Consider the following 23,924-nt stretch of genomic DNA (forward strand, 5'->3'; position numbering starts at 1 on the left):
TAATTTTCTTGTTTAAAAAATGCTATTAATGTGTTAAAAGTATACATATTAGGTATCGCCGCGTCCGTAACAAACAGCTTTATAAAAATATCACATGACCAAACCCCTCGGGTGAACACCGTAAAAAAATAAAAATAAAAACGGTGTAAAAAAAAAACATTTTTGTCACCTTACATCACAAAAAGTGCAGCACCAAGTGATCAAAAATGTGTATGTCCCACAAAATGGTACCAATAAAACTGTCACCTCATTCCGCAAAAAATTTGCCCCTACATAAGAAAATCGCTAAAAACTATAGCTCTCAGAACATGGGCACATTAAAACATAATTTTTTTTGTATCAAAAATGCTATTATTGTGTAAAGCTTAAATAAATAAGAAATAGTATATATATTAGGTATTTCCACGTCCGTAATGATCTGCTCTATAAAAATGTCACATGACCTAACCGCTGGGGTGAACGCTGTAGAAATAAATAAATAAAAAGTGTGCTAAAACAACCAATTTTTTGGTCACCTTGCCCCATAAAGTGTTATAATGAATGATCAAAAAATCATATGTAACCAAATGTAGTACCAATAAAACTGGCACCTTCGAAAAATACAAATGTGATAGCACTCTACATCCAGCAATTTGCCTCCATGCTGGATGAGGCATTGGTGTACATTTTGGCCAAAGCGTAGTAAGCCACTCACCACGTCAAGGTCGCCTCTGTTTGAGTGGTCCCTAACACTAGTTCCTACCTGTTCATGGGCCATGACAGCCACACAAAATCCAGGGAATGCAGGTCAGCGTGCACGCCAAGCACACTCTGCTTTTAACCCCGTCCGGTGCCATTACAGCTTTCATCGGATCCAGGGATGCAAGTACCAACATGCATGCTGAGCCCACCATATACTTCTCCTGAAGCCAAATGGCTACTGGTAGGTTCTATATAAGCAGACTCAGTTTTATACTGACTTTAAAACCAGCCTCCAGGACAGATTGACTGGTCAGGTGTGCAATGACTCCAAGGAGATCGCCACGCCTCCAATATATACTACAAAGAAAAAATATGGGGAATTGGGTCAGCACAACCTGTATGTGGTGCACATCACTATGGCGAAATACATATACAAACGAAAAATACAAATGTGATAGCACTCTACATCCAGCAATTTGCCTCCATGCTGGATGAGGCATTGGTGTACATTTTGGCCAAAGCGTAGTAAGCCACTCACCACGTCAAGGTCGCCTCTGTTTGAGTGGTCCCTAACACTAGTTCCTACCTGTTCATGGGCCATGACAGCCACACAAAATCCAGGGAATGCAGGTCAGAGTGCACGCCAAGCACACTCTGCTTTTAACCCCGTCCGGTGCCATTACAGCTTTCATCGGATCCAGGGATGCAAGTACCAACATGCACGCTGAGCCCACCATATACTTCTCCTGGAGCCAAATGGCTACTGGTAGGTTCTATATAAGCAGACTCAGTTTTATACTGACTTTAAAACCAGCCTCCAGGACAGATTGACTGGTCAGGTGTGCAATGACTCCAACTGGCACCTTATCCCCTAGTTTCCAAAATGGGGTCACTTTTTGGGAGTTTCTACTGTAAGGGTGCATCAGAAGGGCTTGAAATGGAACATTGCATCTAAAAACCAGCTAAGCAAAATCTGCCTTCCAAAAACCATGGGACGCTCCTTTTGTTCTGCGCCCTGCCGTGTGCCCATACAGCAGTTTATGACCACATGTGGGGTGTTTCTGTAAACCGCAGAATCAGCGTAATAAATATTGAGCTTTGTTTGGCTATTAACCCTCGATGTGTTAAAGAAAAAAATGGATTAAAATAGAAAATCTGCCCAAAAACTGAAATTTTAAAATTTGATCTCCATTTTCCTTTAATTCTTGTGGAACGCCTAAAAGGTTAACAAAGTTTTAAAATCAGTTTTAAGTAACTTGAGGGGTTTAGTTTCTATAATGGGGTCATTTATGGGGGTATCCTCTATGTAAGCCCCACAAAGTGACTTCAGATCTGAACTGGTCCTTAAAAAGTGGGTTATGGCAATTTTCTTAAAATTTTTAAGAATTGCTTCTAAAATTCTAAGCCTTCTAATGTCCTAAATTTTTTTTATGACATTTCCAAAATGATGCCAACATAAAGTAGACATATGGGAAATGTTAAGTAATAAATATTTTATGAGGTATCACTTTCTGTTTTAAAAGTAGAGAAATTGAAATTTTGAAAATTGCCAATTTTTCTAAATTTTGGGTAAATTTGGGATTTTTTTCATAAATAAACGTGAAATATATTGACTCAAATTTATGACTATCATGAAGTACAATGTGTCACGAGAAAACAATCTCTGAATAGCTTGGATAAGTAAAAGTGTTCCAAAGTTATTACCACATAAAGTGAGATGTCAGATTTGCAAAATTACGTATAAAGGCAAGTTGTTTACTGTGTAAACAAAAGAGAGAGGGCGCACCATAGGGTAAAAACGTTTGGAAATTCAGATTAAATCCCAATTTGGGAGGCTCACCTTTCAGGGTTGCGCAATTATAGGCACAACGCTAATGTAGGCATGTGGGAGATGATTTAATCCCCAATATAAAGGTTGGTATGCAGCCACGGATATAGATGTCCTCGGATAAGCGTGCCTAGGCCCACACAGAGGATTAAAATGACAGGAAGAAAAGGAACATCTCTCGGCGCAAGGAACCAACCAGAGGTAGACGGTGAATCTTCAAGAGTTTTATTGCAATCACACAACGCGTTTCGGGGAAAGGGTCCCCTTCATCAGGTGAAGAAAATTGCATAGAGTGGACAAACATGCTGGATATATATACACAAAAATGGTCACATGCAAACAAGGTCAAAGGGGAGGTGGGCGTTACCTCAAGCAGAAACAAAAGTCATTGGTACATAAAATAATGCAAATAGGTATACAACTGAACAAACTAACCCTATGAGTTTACAGACTAATTCATAAATGTATTTATAAAACATTAACATGAAGAAGCATCGCCTCTAGATGTAGCCCATGGCTGGGGAGGAGGAACAGCATCACACAGAGTCACATGACCGCAGTTCCGATCATGTGACTTGTGATGCAATGCTTGTTGCTGGGAGACAGGATGCTAAACAGCCGGCTTAGAAGGAAACTCGGCATACTGAAAGGTCCTGCGTCATGCTGCTTTCTTGATATGATCAGCAGCGCTACATTTTTATATATATGTCATATTATAAATCTACATCCAAGATATTTGCTTTTGGATTGCTCCTTTTTCTGCATTCAAATCATTAATTTGTATCTTGGACTAATGCTGTCAGATTCATGCATTCATGTATTCATTTATTTATCTATCTATTGTAATCTTTCTGCTAATGTTTTTATTTTTATTTTTATTTTACTTTTAGTGAAGTAGGGCGTCACATCTCTTCTTTCTGTAGCGCTGCTGATCATAAGTAAATAAGTAGAATCAAGAAAGTAGTGTAGTAAACCGCGCTGGCTATCCAATGTAAATCTGCAGGCAGTGTGCCTAGACCAGGGTGAGTGTACTAGTAACTTGCCTTACTGCCGATGGCTTATGGGGATTCCGTACGGAGCTTCCTGGTGTTAGTCTTCAGGGGTAGTGGTGACGGCTGTATCTTCAGGTTTCCTCTTGCAGACGCGCGCGGTCCCGGCCGGTGACTCGTGCGCGTGAGGGAAACCCAGGTTGGTAATCAGGGAGGACGCTGCTTCCGTGTGACGTCACACTGAGTACGGATACTCTCTTAGACCAAAAGACCTCTCCAACGCGTTTCGAAATTATCGAATTTCTTCATCAGGGATCGTCCATTCATAACACCATCTCATGTCGATACTGACCTATTGTCTTTAACTACACACACCCACTGAGCACGTCATGCTCCGGTGTCAGTCGCCTAACAGGCGACTGACACCGGAGCATGACGTGCTCAGTGGGTGTGTGTAGTTAAAGACAATAGGTCAGTATCGACATGAGATGGTGTTATGAATGGACGATCGTCCTGTCAATCAGTACACATAGTATTTAACCCCCTGGTATTGCGGACACACCCATTGCTGCCCATTTCCCCTGAAGAAGCCAGAATACTGGTGAAACATGTAGGGGGGCAGTTATAGTTTTTAGCACGCAGTCTCCCACTTCACAGTGAAGCAACTGTGGTTAGTCCTGGATGGACTACACTTTAACAGTGCGATCATATAGCAGTCAGGCTTCACAAGGCATATAGCAGTGTTCATCTTTAGTTTGTAGGGCCACTAGCCATTAGGCCTCTAGCTGACCTGCTGAGTGTATGGATGCAGTGTGCATCCTTTGACAGTGGTGTGACGCTTCTAGGTCCCCACTGCTATACATGGTCAAACTGACAGCAGCACTGAGCTAGTAACAGCCCTACAAATGGTGACACTGTAGCAATCTGCCTTTAATGTGAGAGGGTGGGAGCTAGTGCACTCTCCTGCTCCCTCCTCACTATCTAACACTACCACCCATTAGTGCAGTGGGGACTGTATTTTTAAACTCCCTTTTTTTGGTTTGTAGGAATAATTAATAAAGATAAGTTACACGGTTATATATTTACTTTATTCAGGTAAAAACGCATATAAATAAAAGTGAAGTATTAATTAACCTGGGTCAAGATTGGTTCCCTGCCTAGTTAGGCATTAGTTAATATACATAGATATATAGGCACATATAAACAAACATGCATACATAGATTATATATATATATATATATATATATTTATATATACACACACACAAACAAATTTGCATACATATATATACACATATAGACAAATGCATACATATATATAGACACATGCATACATAGATATATAAAGGCACATAAACAAACATGCATAACAAACACAGAATAGTTACTTATCTTTCTACTTGGAGGCTGCAGGAGAGGAGCAGTCAGGAGGCACGGAGGAGGAGGAGCACGGCTGAGCATGCAGAGAGTTTTTTTTCTCCCTGACCTCTGCATGCTTTCTGCTGAGTGCGGACAGCTGGGCAGCATCAATCAGAATCAGCAGGCACTTGTGTAGAGCCCGCTCCTTATTGGCTCAGTGTGCCTGCTAATATGTAATGCTGCTGCTCTGCGGTCCTCAGCCTGCACTCCTGACAGATATACTAATGAACAGCTTTCTTTATGGGGCTGGGACCAGCGGCCCTCTGTGTGATCTGGCCAGAAAATGCCGTCCGGTACAAATAAAATACAGGTATTGGCAGGAACACCAAAACACCGGCTTGGCCGGTGAAATACCAGACAGGTGGCAACCCTAACTAAAACCATTGTAAGTCAATGGGTACGAGATTCGTTTTCTTTTGTGTCTGAGAAAACGGATCTGGCACCATTGACTAAGGGCTCAGTGCCCATGCTGCGGACCACAAATTGCGGTCCGCAATGCACGGGCACGACCGCGGGGCAGCCGCATGCGGATCGCGGATCCATTTACTTAAATGGGGTCCTCATCTGATGGTCTGCACCGCAAAAAAGTAGTGCATGCACTACTTTTTTGTGGAACGGAAGCACGGAACGGAACCCCACGGAAGCACTCTGTAGTGCATCCGTTCCCTCATTCCGTTCCATTCCGCACCACATCTCTGGATTTGCAGACCCATTCAAGTGAATGGGTCCTTATCTGTGATGCGGAATGCACACGGTCGGTGCCCCATGTATTGCAGACCCGCCGAATGCGGGCCGAAATATGGCCACGACTGGGAAGCGGTCGTGGGCATGAGCCCTTACATTGTGTTTCATGCCGGATCTGCCTTGCTACACATCCCATGACGCACTCAAAAACGCTGCTTGCAGTGGTTTTCTGTCCGCCCAGGAAACGCAACCAAACGGAACGGAATTCATTCCCTTCTGTTCAGTTTTGTCCCCATTGACAATGAAGGGGAACAAAACAGAAGTGTTTTCTTCTGGTATTAAGATCCTCTGCTGGATCACAATATCAAAACGGAAAAATGCTGATGTAAAAGTAGCCTTAAAGGGGTTCTCCAAAAAAATATAAAAATTAAGATGTCTGAAAAGACATGCTATTGTAAATAAAGTTTCTTAAATGCCTTTAATAATGGCTTGTTTAATCTAGGGGACAATCAGTGAAGGAACTAAAATGGAGCCTCTCAGATTTATGATCATAAAATTCATCCTTCTTGTGACACTGCAGGACGGCCTGTGTGTGAAAGGACACTGTGAAGCTGTATATTAAGTGCAGATGACAGCTGAAATATCTCCTCAGATGTGTCCCTGTGCTTCGGAAAGGAGTTTACCTCATCCCGTACTCTCAGGCTGTACTCTTGGTGTTTTCCAATGACGCTCCTCCCCTACAGCAGCACATCTGGTCCTTATTCCTACATGTCAGCTTGTGAAGGCAGCCTAATGCCTCCCATAGGCATCGTGGCTTGCCTTCTACAGAAGCCTGTGAGACCCAAAATGGAGAGTTTATACAAGATTTTATTGGGAGAAATAAAAAAATAAAAAATTCACACCCAAGTGTTTCTAAATTCTATTAAAAGCCTGTCGGGTGAAAGTGCACCCATCAATAAATTCCTTGAGTGGGTGTAGTTTCCAAAATGGGATTACTTTTTGTCGGATTCTACTGTGGGAGTACCTTAGTGTGCCTTCAAATGTAACATGGCGCCCAAAAATCATTCCAGCAAAATCTGCTTTCCAAAAACCATATGGCGCTCGTTTCCTTCTGAGCTCTGCCATATGCCCATAGAGCAGTTTATGACCACACATGAGGTGTTTTTGTAAAATTAAGAATAAGGGTAATAAATATTGAGGCCTGTTTGGCTGTTAACCCTTTCTGCCTTACAGGAAAAAAAAATATTAAAATGTAAAATCTGCAGTTTCTTAAATGGGGTCATTATGGGTGGTTTCTACTACGTAAGCCCTACAAAGTGACTTCAAAACTCAATTGGTCCTTAAAAAGTGGATTTTGGAAATTTCCTTAAAAATTTGCTTTTAAAAATCCAAGCCTTCTAACGTTCTAAAAAAATAAAACGACATTCACAAAATTATGCAAACATAAAGTAGACATATGGTCAATGTTAATTAATAACTACTTTATGAGGTATCACCATCCATCTTAAAAGCAGAGAATTCAAATTTAGAAAATAGTGAATTTTCCCAAAATTTTTATACATTTTGGATTTTCTTTTTATAAATAAAAGGTAAAACATATTGACTCAAATTTACATGAAGTACATTGTGTTATGAGAAAACAAAATCTGAGAATCGCTTGGATAATTAAAAGCGTTCCAACCAAAGTTATTACCACAAAAAGTGACATGCCAGATTTGAAAAAATAAAAATAGGCTCTGTCCTGAAGGGGTTAACTATATTTAAGAGTTTATTTATAATAACATGTTTTTTCAGTATTTTCATTTTTCCCGGAGAACTCCTTTAATTCCTCCCTTTGGAGAGAGGTGCCCAGCCCCATCTAGCAACTGGTTGCTATGACCTGTTAACCATTACTTGCTCAGGGCACACAAACCTATATATATACACAAAATGTTTTGACCTTTTAGCACCTTACATATAGGAAATGGACCTAAAACCCACTTTTGTGGTGGGACACTGCATTATTTACTTAGTGCTATACTGTTATTCTGTGCCTGAGGACTTGGTTAGATTAATGTTATATGCCATTGTCCACTGTTAGATGTTGCAGACTTTTACATTTAGAGGGGGATTCCTCCTTATTAATCCCCAGTGTTGTAGGTATGCATCTTTTATCTATTTTTGTACTGTATGTTTTCTTCAGATTGACCTGATAATAAATATGTTATTGGATACTATGTTTTCCTTGTGCATTGTGTTAGTAAATATATCTTTGCTCAGTGATATATATATTGTATATGTTTTTTAAAGTAGTAAAACATAATAGAAACTATATAAATTTAGCATTGCTTTGAGGCTTTTTGTAGCACGACTGATGGATTTTAACTATTAAACTACAGCTGCAGACCAAATGAATTAAATCTTCTGGTCTACAGCTGTGATTCAATAGTTAAAATCGAACTGTTGTGCTACAAAACCGGGGCAACGGAAAAGTAAAAAAGTTATGGCTCATGAAGGGCAGAAAGGAAAAAAAAGAGCAAAAATACTGTCTTGGTCCTTAAAAGGTTAACAGGACATAATATAAATGACCACAGATGCACAAGCAACAGATTATCCACCACCCCCAACAGCAATGTGTGTACCAGCCATAACTCCCTCCCCCCACTCAACAGGCAGTCAAGACTGGGTTCACATCTGCGCTGTGAACTCCGGCATTCTGTTCCGGAAATAGTGAACTTTGTCGCTCCCTGTATGATGTTCACTGTGTATAGGGTTCCCACCCCGGTTATGAATAAGAATAAATTACAGCAAAAATGTTTTCTTTGCTCGAACTGTGTTTCTCATTTATTTCGGAAAAGTAAGTAATGCGGCAATACGTGTAAACGTTTTCGGCTCGCAGGCCTTCATCAGACACTAAAGACATAGAAAAGAACAGCATAATGAAAACGTAATACAAGGACTGAAATAATACAAAACTGAAATAAAATAAATGACATAAATCCTCTGTCTCGTGAGTTATGAAGAGAAGAGATCTTTAGACCACTAGAGTTCTTCAGGCTTCATAACGTCTGTGATTAGGGGATCCGGATGTCTGGTATATATCTTATTAAGGTGTGTATATGTATATTGGTCATATTTGCAATAAGTAACAGATATTAAATAAGCACATAGGTCACAGATAACAAATATACAACCTGGAACCGGGGGGCCAGTATATACCAAAAGGGACTTACCTGTGCCTCAGTTAGGTAGAAAATGAATAAAATGTAGAAGAGTGGCGCACACCTGAAGTTCAGGCACTATTTGGCGCCAGGAAGGTAATGGTGCACAAAAGAAAATGAGCTGGGTCCTCTTAAATAGGAGGAGTGGGAGTCCCCAGCTGTAAACAGTGGCCAGGAAGCATGTGTCAAACACAGGACGCGGTGCGTTCCAACCACCGGAAGTAGATCTGGGTCAGAAACGCACGGAGGCCGGAAGTTGAGCTCCAAGGGCAGGAAGATGTGTGGGGATGAAGCGCAAACTTAGAGAAGGGGAGGGAACACGGGAGGGGAGAGATAGAATGGCCGGATACTATAGGATAAGACAATATGTAAATCCCCAAAAAATGACAGGATGTAATAGAAATGAGAGAATAAGAGAAAATAGGTGAAAAAGAAAATTAAGCGAAAAATAAAAATAAATATAAGGGAGAAGAAATGTGAGATGAGATGGAAGAAGAGGGGAAGTGATCAAAGGATAACCTTATGCGGCACCGGGTCTTAGTAAAGGTCATGGGGCCTGAAATACAAAGTATCCACTGATTAGTGTAATCATACAACAAAATACAGGGAGTGCAGAATTATTAGGCAAGTTGTATTTTTGAGGATTAATTTTATTATTGAACAACAACCATGTTCTCAATGAACCCAAAAAACTCATTAATATCAAAGCTGAATATTTTTGGAAGTAGTTTTTAGTTTGTTTTTAGTTTTAGCTATTTTAGGGGGATATCTGTGTGTGCAGGTGGCTATTACTGTGCATAATTATTAGGCAACTTAACAAAAAACAAATATATACCCATTTCAATTATTTATTTTTACCAATGAAACCAATATAACATCTCAACATTCACAAATATACATTTCTGACATTCAAAAACAAAACAAAAACAAATCAGTGACCAATATAGCCACCTTTCTTTGCAAGAACACTCAAAAGCCTGCCATCCATGGATTCTGTCAGTGTTTTGATCTGTTCACCATCAACATTGCGTGCAGCAGCAACCACAGCCTCCCAGACACTGTTCAGAGAGGTGTACTGTTTTCCCTCCTTGCAAATCTCACATTTGATGATGGACCACAGGTTCTCAATGGGGTTCAGATCAGGTGAACAAGGAGGCCATGTCATTAGATTTTCTTCTTTTATACCCTTTCTTGCCAGCCACGCTGTGGAGTACTTGGACGCGTGTGATGGAGCATTGTCCTGCATGAAAATCATGTTTTTCTTGAAGGATGCAGACTTCTTCCTGTACCACTGCTTGAAGAAGGTGTCTTCCAGAAACTGGCAGTAGGACTGGGAGTTGAGCTTGACTCCATCCTCAACCCGAAAAGGCCCCACAAGCTCATCTTTGATGATACCAGCCCAAACCAGTACTCCACCTCCACCTTGCTGGCGTCTGAGTCGGACTGGAGCTCTCTGCCCTTTACCAATCCAGCCACGGGCCCATCCATCTGGCCCATCAAGACTCACTCTCATTTCATCAGTCCATAAAACCTTAGAAAAATCAGTCTTGAGATATTTCTTGGCCCAGTCTTGACGTTTCAGCTTGTGTGTCTTGTTCAGTGGTAGTCGTCTTTCAGCCTTTCTTACCTTGGCCATGTCTCAGAGTATTGCACACCTTGTGCTTTTGGGCACTCCAGTGATGTTGCAGCTCTGAAATATGGCCAAACTGGTGGCAAGTGGCATCTTGGCAGCTGCACGCTTGACTTTTCTCAGTTCCTGGGCAGTTATTTTGTGCCTTGGTTTTTCCACACGCTTCTTGCGACCCTGTTGACTATTTTGAATGAAACGCTTGATTGTTCGATGATCACGCTTCAGAAGCTTTGCAATTTTAAGAGTGCTGCATCCCTCTGCAAGATATCTCACTATTTTTGACTTTTCTGAGCCTGTCAAGTCCTTCTTTTGACCCATTTTGCCAAAGGAAAGGAAGTTGCCTAATAATTATGCACACCTGATATAGGGTGTTGATGTCATTAGACCACACCCCTTCTCATTACAGAGATGCACATCACCTAATATGCTTAATTGGTAGTAGGCTTTCGAGCCTATACAGCTTGGAGTAAGACAACATGCATAAAGAGGATGATGTGGTCAAAATACTAATTTGCCTAATAATTCTGCACACAGTGTAATAGTCAAACTCAGAAATGCATATACCATATGCATATCCTTCACTGAAGGAAATGGTCAGACCCGGTATATTACATGAGATTTTGTATTTCATATTCATTCCCTTGGGGGTAAGGCTCTGTCATTTGTATTACGTTTTTATTATTTTTTATTTATACTCATTTTTGGTCCAATTTTGTGCTGTTCTTTTCTATGTCTTTAGTGACTGATGAAGGCCTGCGAGCCAAAAACGTTTACACATATTGCCGCATTACTTACTTTTCCAAAATAAATGAGAAACACAGCTGTGATTTTTTTCTTATTCTGTTCCGGAGATCACTGTGCACTGCCAAATCCCCATTTACAGTAATGGGATCCGGCGGTAATCTGGCTGCTTTCTGGCATATATGCTGGTTTTCGGCCGGACAGAAAATGTTGCGTGTAGCATTTTTTTGTCCAGCTGAAAGCCGGCATGTATGCTGGATACAGTGATAGGTTTCAGTTCCTGAGTTCACAATGCAGATGTGAACCCAGCCTTAGGGCTCATTCACACGACTGTATGAATGGGTCCGCATCCGGATGGCAATGCGAACACTGTGGATGGCTATGGGGACACTGTGGGTGGCACTGTGGATGACACTAGGGGCACTGGATGGCAATGTGGTCACTGTGGATGGCACCTGGGGGCACTGTGGATGGCAATGGGGCACTGTGGATGCAATGGGGACAATGGATGGCAAAGGGGGTACAAAATATGGCAATTGGGACACTCTGGATGGCACTAGGGGCACTGTGGATGACAATGGGAATACTGTGGACAGTAATGGGGGCAATGGATGGCAAAGGAGGCACTGGATGGCATCAGAGACACTGTGAATGGCAATAAGAACAATGTGGATGGCAAAGGGAACACTGTGGATGGCACTAGGGGCTCTGGATGGCAATGAGGGCACTGTGGATGGCAACTGGAGGCACTGTTTCACTGTGGATGCAATGGGGGCACTGGGTGGCAATATGGGCACTGTGGATGGCACATTATTACTGCTGGGGCTCCACTCTGGGGGACATTTTTACTGCTGGAGGCCACTATGAGTGACATTAGGTATACTTAGGGGATAGGGTCTAAATAAAAAGAAAAACAACAGGTGCAAAAATGGTTGCAAAATGGCTATAAAAAAACTAAGAATGTAGCCTTAGATAATAACCAGACTACATTTTATTAGTAATCAATACAGGAATCTACATAGTTCGCCTCCTTGTGCTCGAACGTCTAATTTGCATATGAATAGAAACTAATATCTCTGCAACTGTTTAGCCTACAGACAAAAGAAAGGTATTGTTTTTTATTTGTTTATGCTGGACTCTTTTGATTATAGGGAATGATCATTTATTCAAACGCTATTTCCCGATAACTACCCTGTTTAAAGGTGCCACCAAATATCTCTGATACGGCACCCAAAATCATTGTTTCTGGTCAGTGGTGTGCAGATTCCAAATCGCTATAGACATCCTAAACTTTGGTTGCCTATTTTGTCACTAAAACAGTAAAATAAATAAAGTATATTATATGGCCTGTTATGGATTCTGATGGCATTTTCCTGGAACAGATGCAACGTGCCGGTCCACAGGGGAGAACACATGAGGTTCACGGTGTTCTGATGGGTGCAACAGTTTATTGGGTACTCACGGTTAGCAGATGCCTCCCTGGGCCAGCAGTGCAGTGAAGGGGAGAACAGCACCACATTCTCCGGGGCACACTCTATTACAGGGGACACCGGGCAGGTGGTGATCAATGTGCCCTTAATGGTGATTGGCTTTTCTGTGTGCTTGTGCGGCTGGGCCCCTGGATTAAGGTAATGTCGTGATGCCAGCACCTTGGTGGTGCAAAATGATCTGAGTGGTGGTAGTATGGAGATATAAGAATGAGGCAGGGTTTGAATCCAACTCAGAACTTTACTGTAACCAGGATCTTGACAGCAATTTTAAATCCAGTTATAAAACAGTCTCTTATGAACATGTAAGTTAAATGTGGTAAATCCCAGTATCAGGATGTACATGTGGTTATGTCTCAGGCTATGGTAGCAAGTTATATACTCACTGATATTCAGCTCTTTGCCTGGCTTCAGTCTCAGAAAGGTAGTTCAAGTCTTGGTCTTCTACACACAAGTGATGCAACAGATGTCCTATCTGTCCTTGAAGTAACGGTTAGGGTGCCGGAAGCTAATAAACCTTCACCTTATTACAAAGGCGCCTGGAGCCTAGAATAATGGCTAATGTCCTTCCTTTGTCTTTCCACAATAAACTTAGTAAAATCCACTTGACACTCCTGAAGAGTAGATGGTAGAATACAGACTTCACCTCTGCCTATTTTCCTGGCTTGATAATGATACCACGAATTGGCTCCTCTGGGCCGTGGAGCCCAAGAGAGAGCTGAGAGGAGAGGGGACCTCTCCTTCCCCCTTGCTCCTCACTCCATCTCCTTCAACTCCCACACTCTAACTCCAACTAACTAGGCCTGAACTGTACTATATATATATATATATATATATATATATATATGTGCTAGTGTTATCCCCATCTAGTGGTGGAATGAGTGTAGTGCACCTGACAGCCTGGTAACAGGGATTCCACATAAGAATAAAATACAGCATGACATTACATATGACATAATAAGCTTTTGCAGTGCCCACATACACTAGTGGGACGCTGTACAGATGAAAACTTATTATATACAGGATGTTGTAGATAGGGGTGGGGGCACAATTAAAGTTACGTGCAGACAAAAGGCCAAACTGTACTTCTTGCCAGTTGTCAAAGAGATGCTAATGAATTAAAGAAGGTAACTGTACTGCTTTCCCAGGTAACGTAGAGATGCTAATGGCATGCTACAGATGGTATGTATCCAGTCCATCCAATACTGAGACTAGGGCTGTATGAATCCATAGACCAGAAGATATACTTCAAAAGCCATAATTCAAGTTTTATTTTCTTGCATTCAAGAAATTTGGGAGCTTCTTTGGTCTCAAGCGTCAGGATTTCCGGCCTTAGGAAACCTACCATATTACATATTGGTTGAAAGGATATTTAATATGTGTGTTTGATATGCCTGGGTTGGTAAAAATATCCTGGAAAACTTACCGGTCTCATTCCTACAGGAAGCAGTGTACAGAAATGGGAAACATCTGTATAGAGAAAGGAAATATACATTTTATTAGGAAGCGTTTGCGCAGAGAGAGGAAGTTTTAGTACATTATAAAACAAAAGCATAGAAAAAGCAAACGCCAAAATTTTCTGTCACAGTGTGCAAGACTGAGACATAGATACAACAACTTATTTAATAACAATATATGGACTTCATCCACTTTGTGCTATAGGAAGAGGTTAAATAATTGCTATGCATCAAATTTTTCTTCTCTCCCCATATAGTTAACTCTAACATGTCTCATCTCTATATACACTACTTTGAACTCCCCACTTAACATGTCCCCCCATATACCTTTGTAACTGGAACAGGATCGCGATGTGGCCTTCAGAACTGAACAATCCGATTGTCTGTTCGCACTCTTGCATGATACTGTGAATCGATTTTTGTTGTGTGATCATTTTCTACTTTGGTCATACTGAAAAATGATTAAAGGATTGTCCCACAAAATTATGGATCAGAATACTTTTGTAATTAAAAATTACAAAAGTAATTTTTAATTACAAAAGTATGAAATCTATCGGTATAGCGCCACCTGCTGTTTGCACTTTTCCTAATTTCTTTGTCCAGCTCAATGAGATGGAATCACATAACCAAAGAAGCAGTACATCATAGCCATTATATCGCTAATTCTCCAGCACTGACATTCTGCTCCTCCCAACATTTTTCCTAATCTCAAACAACGCCTTTATGGGCTAATAACTGATTGATAATAATTTCTTCTGAAAAAATATATTTTCAATAAAAGGTGCCAGAAAAGTATTGCTTAGGAAAAAGGTCTATTGAATAGAGGAAATATGCATGAATTCAAATTATTCTAAATAATATTGATTGCCTTGTGCAGAATTCTGATGAAGTAGTAAATAAAATGTTTTTTTTTTTTTTTTTTTTTTTTTTTTTTTTTTTCCCCTTCCAGGCTACATTAAAATGTCACCTGTGTGGTGTGCAGTAAGAAGAATTTGTACAGTTCTCCTGATTGTCTTATCACAAATTATTGGTAGTGGAGGTAAGTTGTGTTTTTCCATACAACTCAACTGGAGTGCTGGGAGGATGTGTATGCAGACATTTTTCAATACTTTGAAGTATCTTCAAGCTTTTTATGCACTGTACGCTTAAGGTGGCCATACACTTTAGACAGAAGTTGTTTGATGGTTGAACTGCAGTTGAATAGATAATTGAATAGCCACCATTCACTTACATTGTTTTTCATGACGGATCCGTCTTATTCAGTATCCAATGACACACTCAAAAACGCTGCTTGCTGCGCTTTTCTGTGCATCATGGGAACGCAACAAAACGAAACGGAATGCATTTCACAATGAATGGGGACAAAACTGAGACGTTTTCCTCCTATGACGGATCTCAATAGCGGAAAGGGAAAGTTCAGGTGTGAAAGTAGCACACGGGCGGCATCCATTTTTTGCGAATCCACCATTTGCGTAACGCAAAAAACGGCACGTTCGTGTGCATGAGCCCTTAGTCAAGTTTAATAATTTAAGGAGGTGTGATATGCCCTGAAGCAGATTTTTGTACAGGCCAGGTCTTCATAGTGGACAATGGTATCTGTGTCCATATTCCTTATTTATTTTACATATTAATATAATGCCAATATATTCTACAGCACTGTACAGAGCTTTTCATCACTTATCTGTCACCATGAGAGCTCACAATCTAAATTCCAAATTATCACAATAGTTTTTTTGATGAAGTGTGGGAGGAAACCCACACAAACACAGGAAGAATATGCAAATTCCAAGCAGATGTTACCCTTGGTCAGATGTGAATTCATGACTCCAGATCTGCAATGCAACAGTGCTAACCACATAGCCACCTTGCTGACTGTGAGTCAGGTGTCGGACCCCCACCAATCAGATACTGATGCTCTTACCAGAAGATAGGTCATCAGTAAAAAAAAAAATATATATGCTCCCCCTCCTCTGACACACTGTAACTGTTATCAGTAACACTAAGGCTACTTTCACACTTGCGGCAGTGTGATCCGGCGGGCAGTTCTGTCGTCGGAACTGCCCGCCGGATCTGCCGAACTGCCGCTGACTGAAATCATTTGTGAGACGGATCCGGATGCGGATCCGTCTCACAAATGAATTGCAAGGTCGGATCCGTCTCTCCGCTTCTCATGCGGACAGACAGATCCGTCTTGTACCTTTTTTCACATTTTTACCGGTCTGCGCACGCGCAGGCCGATAGGACGGATCCGGCATTCCGGTATTTTGAATGCCGGATCCGGCACTAATACATTCCTATGGGAAAAAATTCCGGATCCGGCATTCAGGCAAGTCTTCAGTTTTTTTGGCCGGAGATAAAACGGTAGCACGCTGCGGTATTATCTCCATCCTGATCGGTCAAAACGACTGAACTGAAGACATCCTGATGCATCCTGAACGGATTACTCTCCATTGAGAATGCATGGGGATATGCCTGATCAGTTCTTTTCCGGTATAGAGCCCCTGTGACGGAACTCTATGCCAGAAAAGAAAAACGCTAGTGTGAAAGTACCCTAAAGTGGCAATGACTAGCAATTGGTTAGAAAGTGGAAGTAAACCAGAAAGATAAGAATTAGTGCCCATTTGCCATCTATTTCCCTTTTAAATTAGTGCCCACTGTATAACCATGGCCAAACTTTTGCATATTTATACAAATGAGAAAGATAGTTACTTCTATTCACAAGAAAGGTAGTAGGGAGGAATCGAGCAACTATAGACCAGTGAGTCTGACATCAATAGTAGGCAAATTAATGGAAACCCTATTAAAGGATAGGATTGTGGAACATCTAAAATCCCATGGATTACAAGATGAAAAACAACATGGGTTTACTTCAGGGAGATCATGTCAAACAAATCTTATAGATTTTTTTGACTGGGTGACTAAAATAATAGACGGTGGAGGTGCAGTAGACATCGCATATCTAGATTTTAGTAAGGCTTTTGACACTGTCCCACATAGAAGACTTATCAATAAACTGCAGTCATTGAGCATGGACTCCCATATTGTTGAGTGGATTAGGCAGTGGCTGAGTGACAGACAACAGAGGGTTGTAGTCAATGGAGAACATTCAAAACAAGGTCATGTTACCAGTGGGGTTCCACAGGGATCTGTACTGGGACCAATTTTGTTTAATATCTTCATAAGTGATATTGCAAAAGGCCTCGATGGTAAGGTTTGTCTTTTTGCTGATGACACAAAGATATGTAACAGGGTTGATGTTCCTGGAGGGAAACACCAAATGGAAAAGGATTTAGGAAAACTAGAAGAATGGTCAGAACGCTGGCAACTGAAATTTAATGTGGATAAGTGCAAGATAATGCACCTGGGGAGTAAAAACCCAAGGGCAGAATATAGAATATTTGACACAGTCCTGACCCCAGTATCTGAGGAAAGGGATTTAGGAGTAATTATTTCAGAAGACTTAAAGGTGGGAAGACAATGTAATAGAGCAGCACGAAATGCCAGCAGAATGCTTGGATGTATAGGGAGAGGTATAAGCAGTAGAAAGAGTGAAGTGCTTATGCCGCTGTACAGAACACTGGTGAGACCTCACTTGGAATATTGTGCGCAGTACTGGAGGCCATATCTCCAGAAGGATATAGATACTCTAGAGAGAGTTCAGAGAAGAGCTACTAAACTAGTACATGGATTGCAGGATAAAACTTACCAGGAAAGGTTAAAGGACCTTTATAGTGTATAGCTTGGAAGAAAGAAGAGACAGAAGGGATGTGATAGAAACTTTTAAATACATAAAGGGAATCAACTCGGTAAAGGAGAAGAGCATATTTAAAAGAAGAAAAACTACCACAAGAGGACACAGTTTTAAATTAGAGGGGCAAAGGTTTAAAAGTAATATAAGGAAGTATTACTTTACTGAGAGAGTAGTGGATGCATGGAATAGCCTTCCTGCAGAAGTGGTAGCTGCAAATACAGTGAAGGAGTTTAAGCATGCATGGGATAGGCATAAGGCTATCCTTCATAAAGGAGTTCAACATATGGCTTGGTAAATGGTGTCAAGAGCAAGGATTTGGCTTTGTTTCTCATGATAGCTCTACTTGGAATAGAAAGGAACTGTACAAAAAAGATGGTTTGCATCTTTCTCTCAAAGGAACAAATGTACTTAGTGAACAACTCCAAGAATTTGCGAAAGAGTATTTAAACTAGGAAGGGGGGGCAAAAGAGTGAAAATAAAAGAGTCCAATTGCCCCCCGAAACAATGCCAGAACAGGTCAGAAGCACAGAGGTTAAGAAAGATAAGCTCAGAGTCCTGTCTACAAATGCTCGCAGTTTAGGTAAAAAAATCAATGAACTTGGGTCAATAATGGCATCTGAGAATGTAGATTTAGTGGCTGTTACGGAGACATGGTTTAATGAAAGAAATGACTGGGACATAACCATACCAGGGTACTCTTTATACAGAAGAGACAGAGAAGGCAAGAAAGGAGGAGGAGTGGCCCTGTATGTGAAAGATAGCATTAAATCTAACCTAATACAAGTTGGTGAGGCCAACATAGAGTCAGTTTGGGTTACGTTGCAGTTTGCTAACCATGCAGTAACTCGTGTAGGTGTGATATATAGACCACCTGGTCAAGTTAAAGAACTAGATGATCTACTAGTTGAAGAAATAGCTAAAATGACAATGAAAGGAGAAGTTATCATTATGGGAGATTTCAATCTTCCAGATATAAACTGGAAAACCAAATTAGCAAGTTCTACCAGGAGTACAGATATTCTAAATTCCCTACTGGGGTTATCTCTACAACAAGTGGTTGAGGAGCCAACCCGGAGGGAGGCCATTTTGGATTTGGTATTCACAAATGGGGATTCGGTATATGATGTCATTGTAGGCGAAACCTTGGGATCTAGTGATCACCAGTCAGTGTGGTTTAATATAAGAACTGTGAAAGAGTCCCACCACACAAAAACAAAAGTTTTAGATTTTAGAAAAACAGACTTTTCAAAAATGAAATTAGTCATAAATGAGTCCTTATCAGACTGGAACGGATTACATGGAGTCCAGGAGAAATGGGACTACTTAAAAGGTGCATTATTGAAGGCAACAGAAAATTGCATTAGACTTGTCAGTAAAAGCAAAAAAAGGAAGAGACCACTGTGGTATTCAGCAGAAGTGGCCCAAATCATTAAAAATAAAAAGCTAGCATTTTGTAATTATAAAAAAAACCAGAGCAATGAAGATAAGGAAATCTACAAGATTAGGCAGAGAGAGGCCAAGCAAGTTATAAGAACTTCTAAAGCGCAGGCAGAAGAAAAACTAGCTCAGTCTATGAAAAAAGGGGATAAGACATTCTTCAGATATATAAATAAAAAAAGGAAATTAAAACAAGGAATAACTAAATTAAAAACAAAGGACGGAAGGTATGTAGAAGAGAATAAAGGGCTAGCCGACTGCCTTAATGAATACTTCTGTTCAGTTTTTACAAAAGAAAAAGGAGAAGGACCTCCACTAGAAAGGATGACTAATAAATCGTTTGATGCATGTGTCTTTACAGAGGAAGATGTTCTAAGTTTGCTGTCTAAGGTGAAGACAAATAAGTCACAGGGGCCTGATGAGATACACCCAAAATTATTAAAAGAGCTTAGTGGTGAGCTGGCAAAACCGTTAACAGATTTATTTAACCAATCATTAGTAACAGGGGTCGTCCCTTTAGATTGGAAATTGGCAAATGTCGTGCCCATTCACAAGAAAGGTAGTAGGGAGCAATCGAGCAACTATAGACCAGTGAGTCTGACATCAATAGTAGGCAAATTAATGGAACCCCTATTAAAGGATAGGATTGTGGAACATCTAAAATCCCATGGATTGCAAGATGAAAAACAACATGGGTTTACTTCAGGGAGATCATGTCAAACAAATCTTATAGATTTTTTTGACTGGGTGACTAAAATAATAGACGGTGGAGGTGCAGTAGACATCGCATATCTAGATTTTAGTAAGGCTTTTGACACTGTCCCACATAGAAGACTTATCAATAAACTGCAGTCATTGAGCATGGACTCCCATATTGTTGAGTGGATTAGGCAGTGGCTGAGTGACAGACAACAGAGGGTTGTAGTCAATGGAGAACATTCAAAACAAGGTCAGGTTACCAGTGGGGTTCCACAGGGATCTGTACTGGGACCAATTTTGTTTAATATCTTTATAAGTGATATTGCAAAAGGCCTCGATGGTAAGGTTTGTCTTTTTGCTGATGACACAAAGATATGTAACAGGGTTGATGTTCCTGGAGGGAAACGCCAAATGGAAAAGGATTTAGGAAAACTAGAAGAATGGTCAGAACTCTGGCAACTGAAATTTAATGTGGAAAAGTGCAAGATAATGCACCTGGGGCGTAAAAACCCAAGGGCAGAATATAGAATATTTGACACAGTCCTGACCTCAGTATCTGAGGAAAGGGATTTAGGAGTAATTATTTCAGAAGACTTAAAGGTGGGAAGACAATGTAATAGAGCTGCACGAAATGCCAGCAGAATGCTTGGATGTATAGGGAGAGGTATAAGCAGTAGAAAGAGTGAAGTGCTTATGCCGCTGTACAGAACACTGGTGAGATCTCATCTGGAGTATTGTGCTCAGTACTGGAGGCCATATCTCCAGAAGGATATAGATACTCTAGAGAGAGTTCAGAGAAGAGCTACTAAACTAGTACATGTATTGCAGGATAAAACTTACCAGGAAAGGTTAAAGGACCTTAATATGTATAGCTTGGAAGAAAGAAGAGACAGAGGGGATATGATAGAAACTTTTAAATACATAAAGGGAATCAACTCGGTAAAGGAGGAGAGCATATTTATAAGAAGAAAAACTACCACAAGAGGACACAGTTTTAAATTAGAGGGGCAAAGGTTTAAAAGTAATATAAGGAAGTATTACTTTACTGAGAGAGTAGTGGATGCATGGAATAGCCTTCCTGCAGAAGTGGTAGCTGCAAATACAGTGAAGGGGTTTAAGCATGCATGGGATAGGCATAAGGCTATCCTTCATATAAGATAGGGCCAGGGACTATTCATAGTATTCAGTATATTGGGCAGACTAGATGGGCCAAATGGTTCTTATCTGCCGACATATTCTATGTTTCTATGCTTCATATAAGATAGGGCCAGGGACTATTCATAGGATTCAGATATATTGGGCAGACTAGATGGGCCAAATGGTTCTTATCTGCCGACACATTCTATGTTTCTATGTTTCTATGTTTCTACCTGCTGTACCTTCCAACAGCAGTGGTAAATGAGTGCCTGTGTACAGGATTTTACAACCCAACTAACTCTCTAGCTTGGGTACTCCTGGAAGGATAAGTGCTTCCTACACTCACCTCTGGGGGTCATTTATGATCCAGAAAAACGCCTATATTATGTGTATTTCTGGTGCAGGTAAGTTGCACCACAATTTGCCACTTTTTCCCAGGTCTAAAAACATGGGTGTAGCGTGGATGGGGAAGGGGACGCACCAGCAGGCCCGTCTCCTTCATCATTTTCTTGTAAATTCTGTTTATTTTAAATATATGCAAGCAATCAGTAGCATCATAAATCCAAATATAGTTGAGTTACAGCACTCAAATTGATACAAAAATATCATTGTAATAAAAATTAAAATCCTACACATGATGTAGCAAGCATCATATGTGGCATATATTCAAATAATAACAAAACGTAAAAAGGAAGACAAAACAAGGAAGAAAGGGAAGGGTGAGGGGAGAGTGAAATAGGGAAAGTAGGGGAATAGGAGATCAGTCATGTATCACTTCACCTTAATCAGGCTAACATCCAAGTGAACCATTAAGGCCCCTTTCACACTAGCGAGTTTTCCGCGTGGGTGCAATGCGTGACTTGAACGCATTACACCCGCACTGAATCCGGACCCAAACATTTCTATGGGGCTGTGCACATGAGCGGTGATTTTCACACCTCACTTGTGCGTTGCATGAAAATCGTAGCATGTTCTATATTCTGCGTTTTTCACGCAACGCAGGCCCCATAAAATAGAATGGGGCTGAGTGAAAATCGCAAGCATCCGCAAGCAAGTGCGGATGCGGTGCGATTTTCACGCACGGTTGCTAGGAGACGATCGGGATGGGGACCCGATCATTATTATTTTCCCTTATAACATGGTTATAAGGGAAAATAATAGCATTCTGAATACAGAATGCATAGTACAATAGGGCTGGAGGGGTTAAAAAAATAAATAAAAATAATTTTACTCACCTTAATCGACTTGATCGCGCAGCCCGGCTTCTCTTCTGTATTCTTCTTTGTTGTGCACAGGAAAAGGACCTTTGATGACGTCACTGTGGTCATCACATGGTCCGTCACATGATCCATCACCATGGTAAACGATCATGTGGTGGACCATGTGATGAGCGCAGTGACGTCATCAAAGGTCCTATTCCTCAAAGAAGAAGACAGAAGAGATGCCGGCTGCGCGAACAAGTGGAGTAAGGTGAGTTAAATTTTTATTTTTTAACCCCTCCAGCCCTATTATACTTTGCATTCTGTATTCAGAATGCTATTATTTTCCCTTATAACCATGTTATAAGGGTAAATAATACAATCTACACAACCTTGAACCCAAACCTGAACTTCTGTGAAAAAGTTCAGGTCTGGGTACCACATTCAGTTTTTTATCACGCGCGTGCTAAACACATTGCACCCGCGCGATAAAAACTGAACAACGGAACGCAATCGCAGTCAGTACCTACTCGCGCAGGTTTGCCGCAATGCATCCAGACCTTATCAGGACACGCTCGTCTGCAAGGGGCTTAATTCAGTAATAAAAGAAAAAAAAAGGCTGAAATTAAAGCAAGAACTGAGCAATTTTGTCAGATGTAAGATAAGCTGTCTATCTGTTCCAGATATTTTCTAAGCCTGTTCTAGATGTAGAAAATGGTCTAAATGTAAGAAAGCTAGGAAGCTGTCTTTCATTTAGACTGGTGCTGGATGCACTGAAGTTATGTAGAGTCCTGCCCATCTTCATTACTTCGGTGGATCCCTGCCAGATATAGGGGTTATTAAAACCGGGTCTAAAACATTGATTTTAATAAATGATCTCCTCTGTCTTCAGAAAACCACACTAATCCAGCCCCAGGTGTAGTCAACCGCTGGAGAACTTCCTAGACAGCTCCATATGGTGCTCAGGGCGTATACTACTCCTACCCTGGTCTCTCTCCTGCGAGTCCCAGCATCTCTTTTCATCCACTCATTGCATTTAAGGAGGAGACTTGCTCCTACTTTTATGATGCATTGATACTTTGTGAACTTTTTTTTTACCAGTAGAAGGAGCGCCCAGCCGGCCACAGACAGCGCATGTAAGTATAATGCTGCTAAAAGTGCTAAGTAACCATGGCAGCCAGGAATGTAGTAGCGTCCTGGCTGCCATGGTAACCGATCGGAGCCCCAGCAATTAAACTGGGACTCCGATCTGAACTGCCGCTCCGCTGCCACCAATGATGGAGGGGGAGGGGGGTTGTTAACCTGTGGCCACTGCCACCAATGATTTTAATTAGGGGTGGGGGAGGCCGCACTGGACACCAATGATTTTAATAGGGGGGGCCGCACTAACCACCAATTATTTTAATAGGGGGGGGTGGGGGGGCCGCACTGGCCACCAATGATTTTAATACTGGGGAGGGAGGGAGGGGGGCCGCACTGGCCACCAATGATTTTAATACTGGGGAGGGAGGGGGGTCTGGCCCCTGCTGCCTGGCAGCACCCGATTTCTTACAGGGGGCTGAGATCCGCACAATTAACCCCCAGC

At 41.1% G+C, this 23,924-nt stretch overlaps 2 protein-coding genes across 2 annotated transcripts in view; both read left to right on the forward strand.

The window, feature by feature from the left end:
• The window catches only part of LOC120995068 (C4b-binding protein alpha chain-like), a 694,048-nt gene that overhangs the window by 354,600 nt on the left and 315,524 nt on the right, over nt 1-23,924 (forward strand). The window lies entirely within an intron of this gene.
• LOC120995069 (C4b-binding protein alpha chain-like) overlaps nt 1-23,924 on the forward strand; it is a 362,014-nt gene that overhangs the window by 22,566 nt on the left and 315,524 nt on the right. Inside the window, exon 2 of the mRNA XM_040424050.1 lies at nt 15,066-15,155. Within this exon, the coding sequence (XP_040279984.1) occupies nt 15,077-15,155 (79 nt within the window). The 5' untranslated portion in view covers nt 15,066-15,076. The remainder of the gene's footprint in view (nt 1-15,065; nt 15,156-23,924) is intronic.

The sequence above is a fragment of the Bufo bufo genome, chromosome 3 (genome assembly GCF_905171765.1).
Source record: "Bufo bufo chromosome 3, aBufBuf1.1, whole genome shotgun sequence".
Lineage (NCBI taxonomy): Eukaryota > Metazoa > Chordata > Amphibia > Anura > Bufonidae > Bufo > Bufo bufo.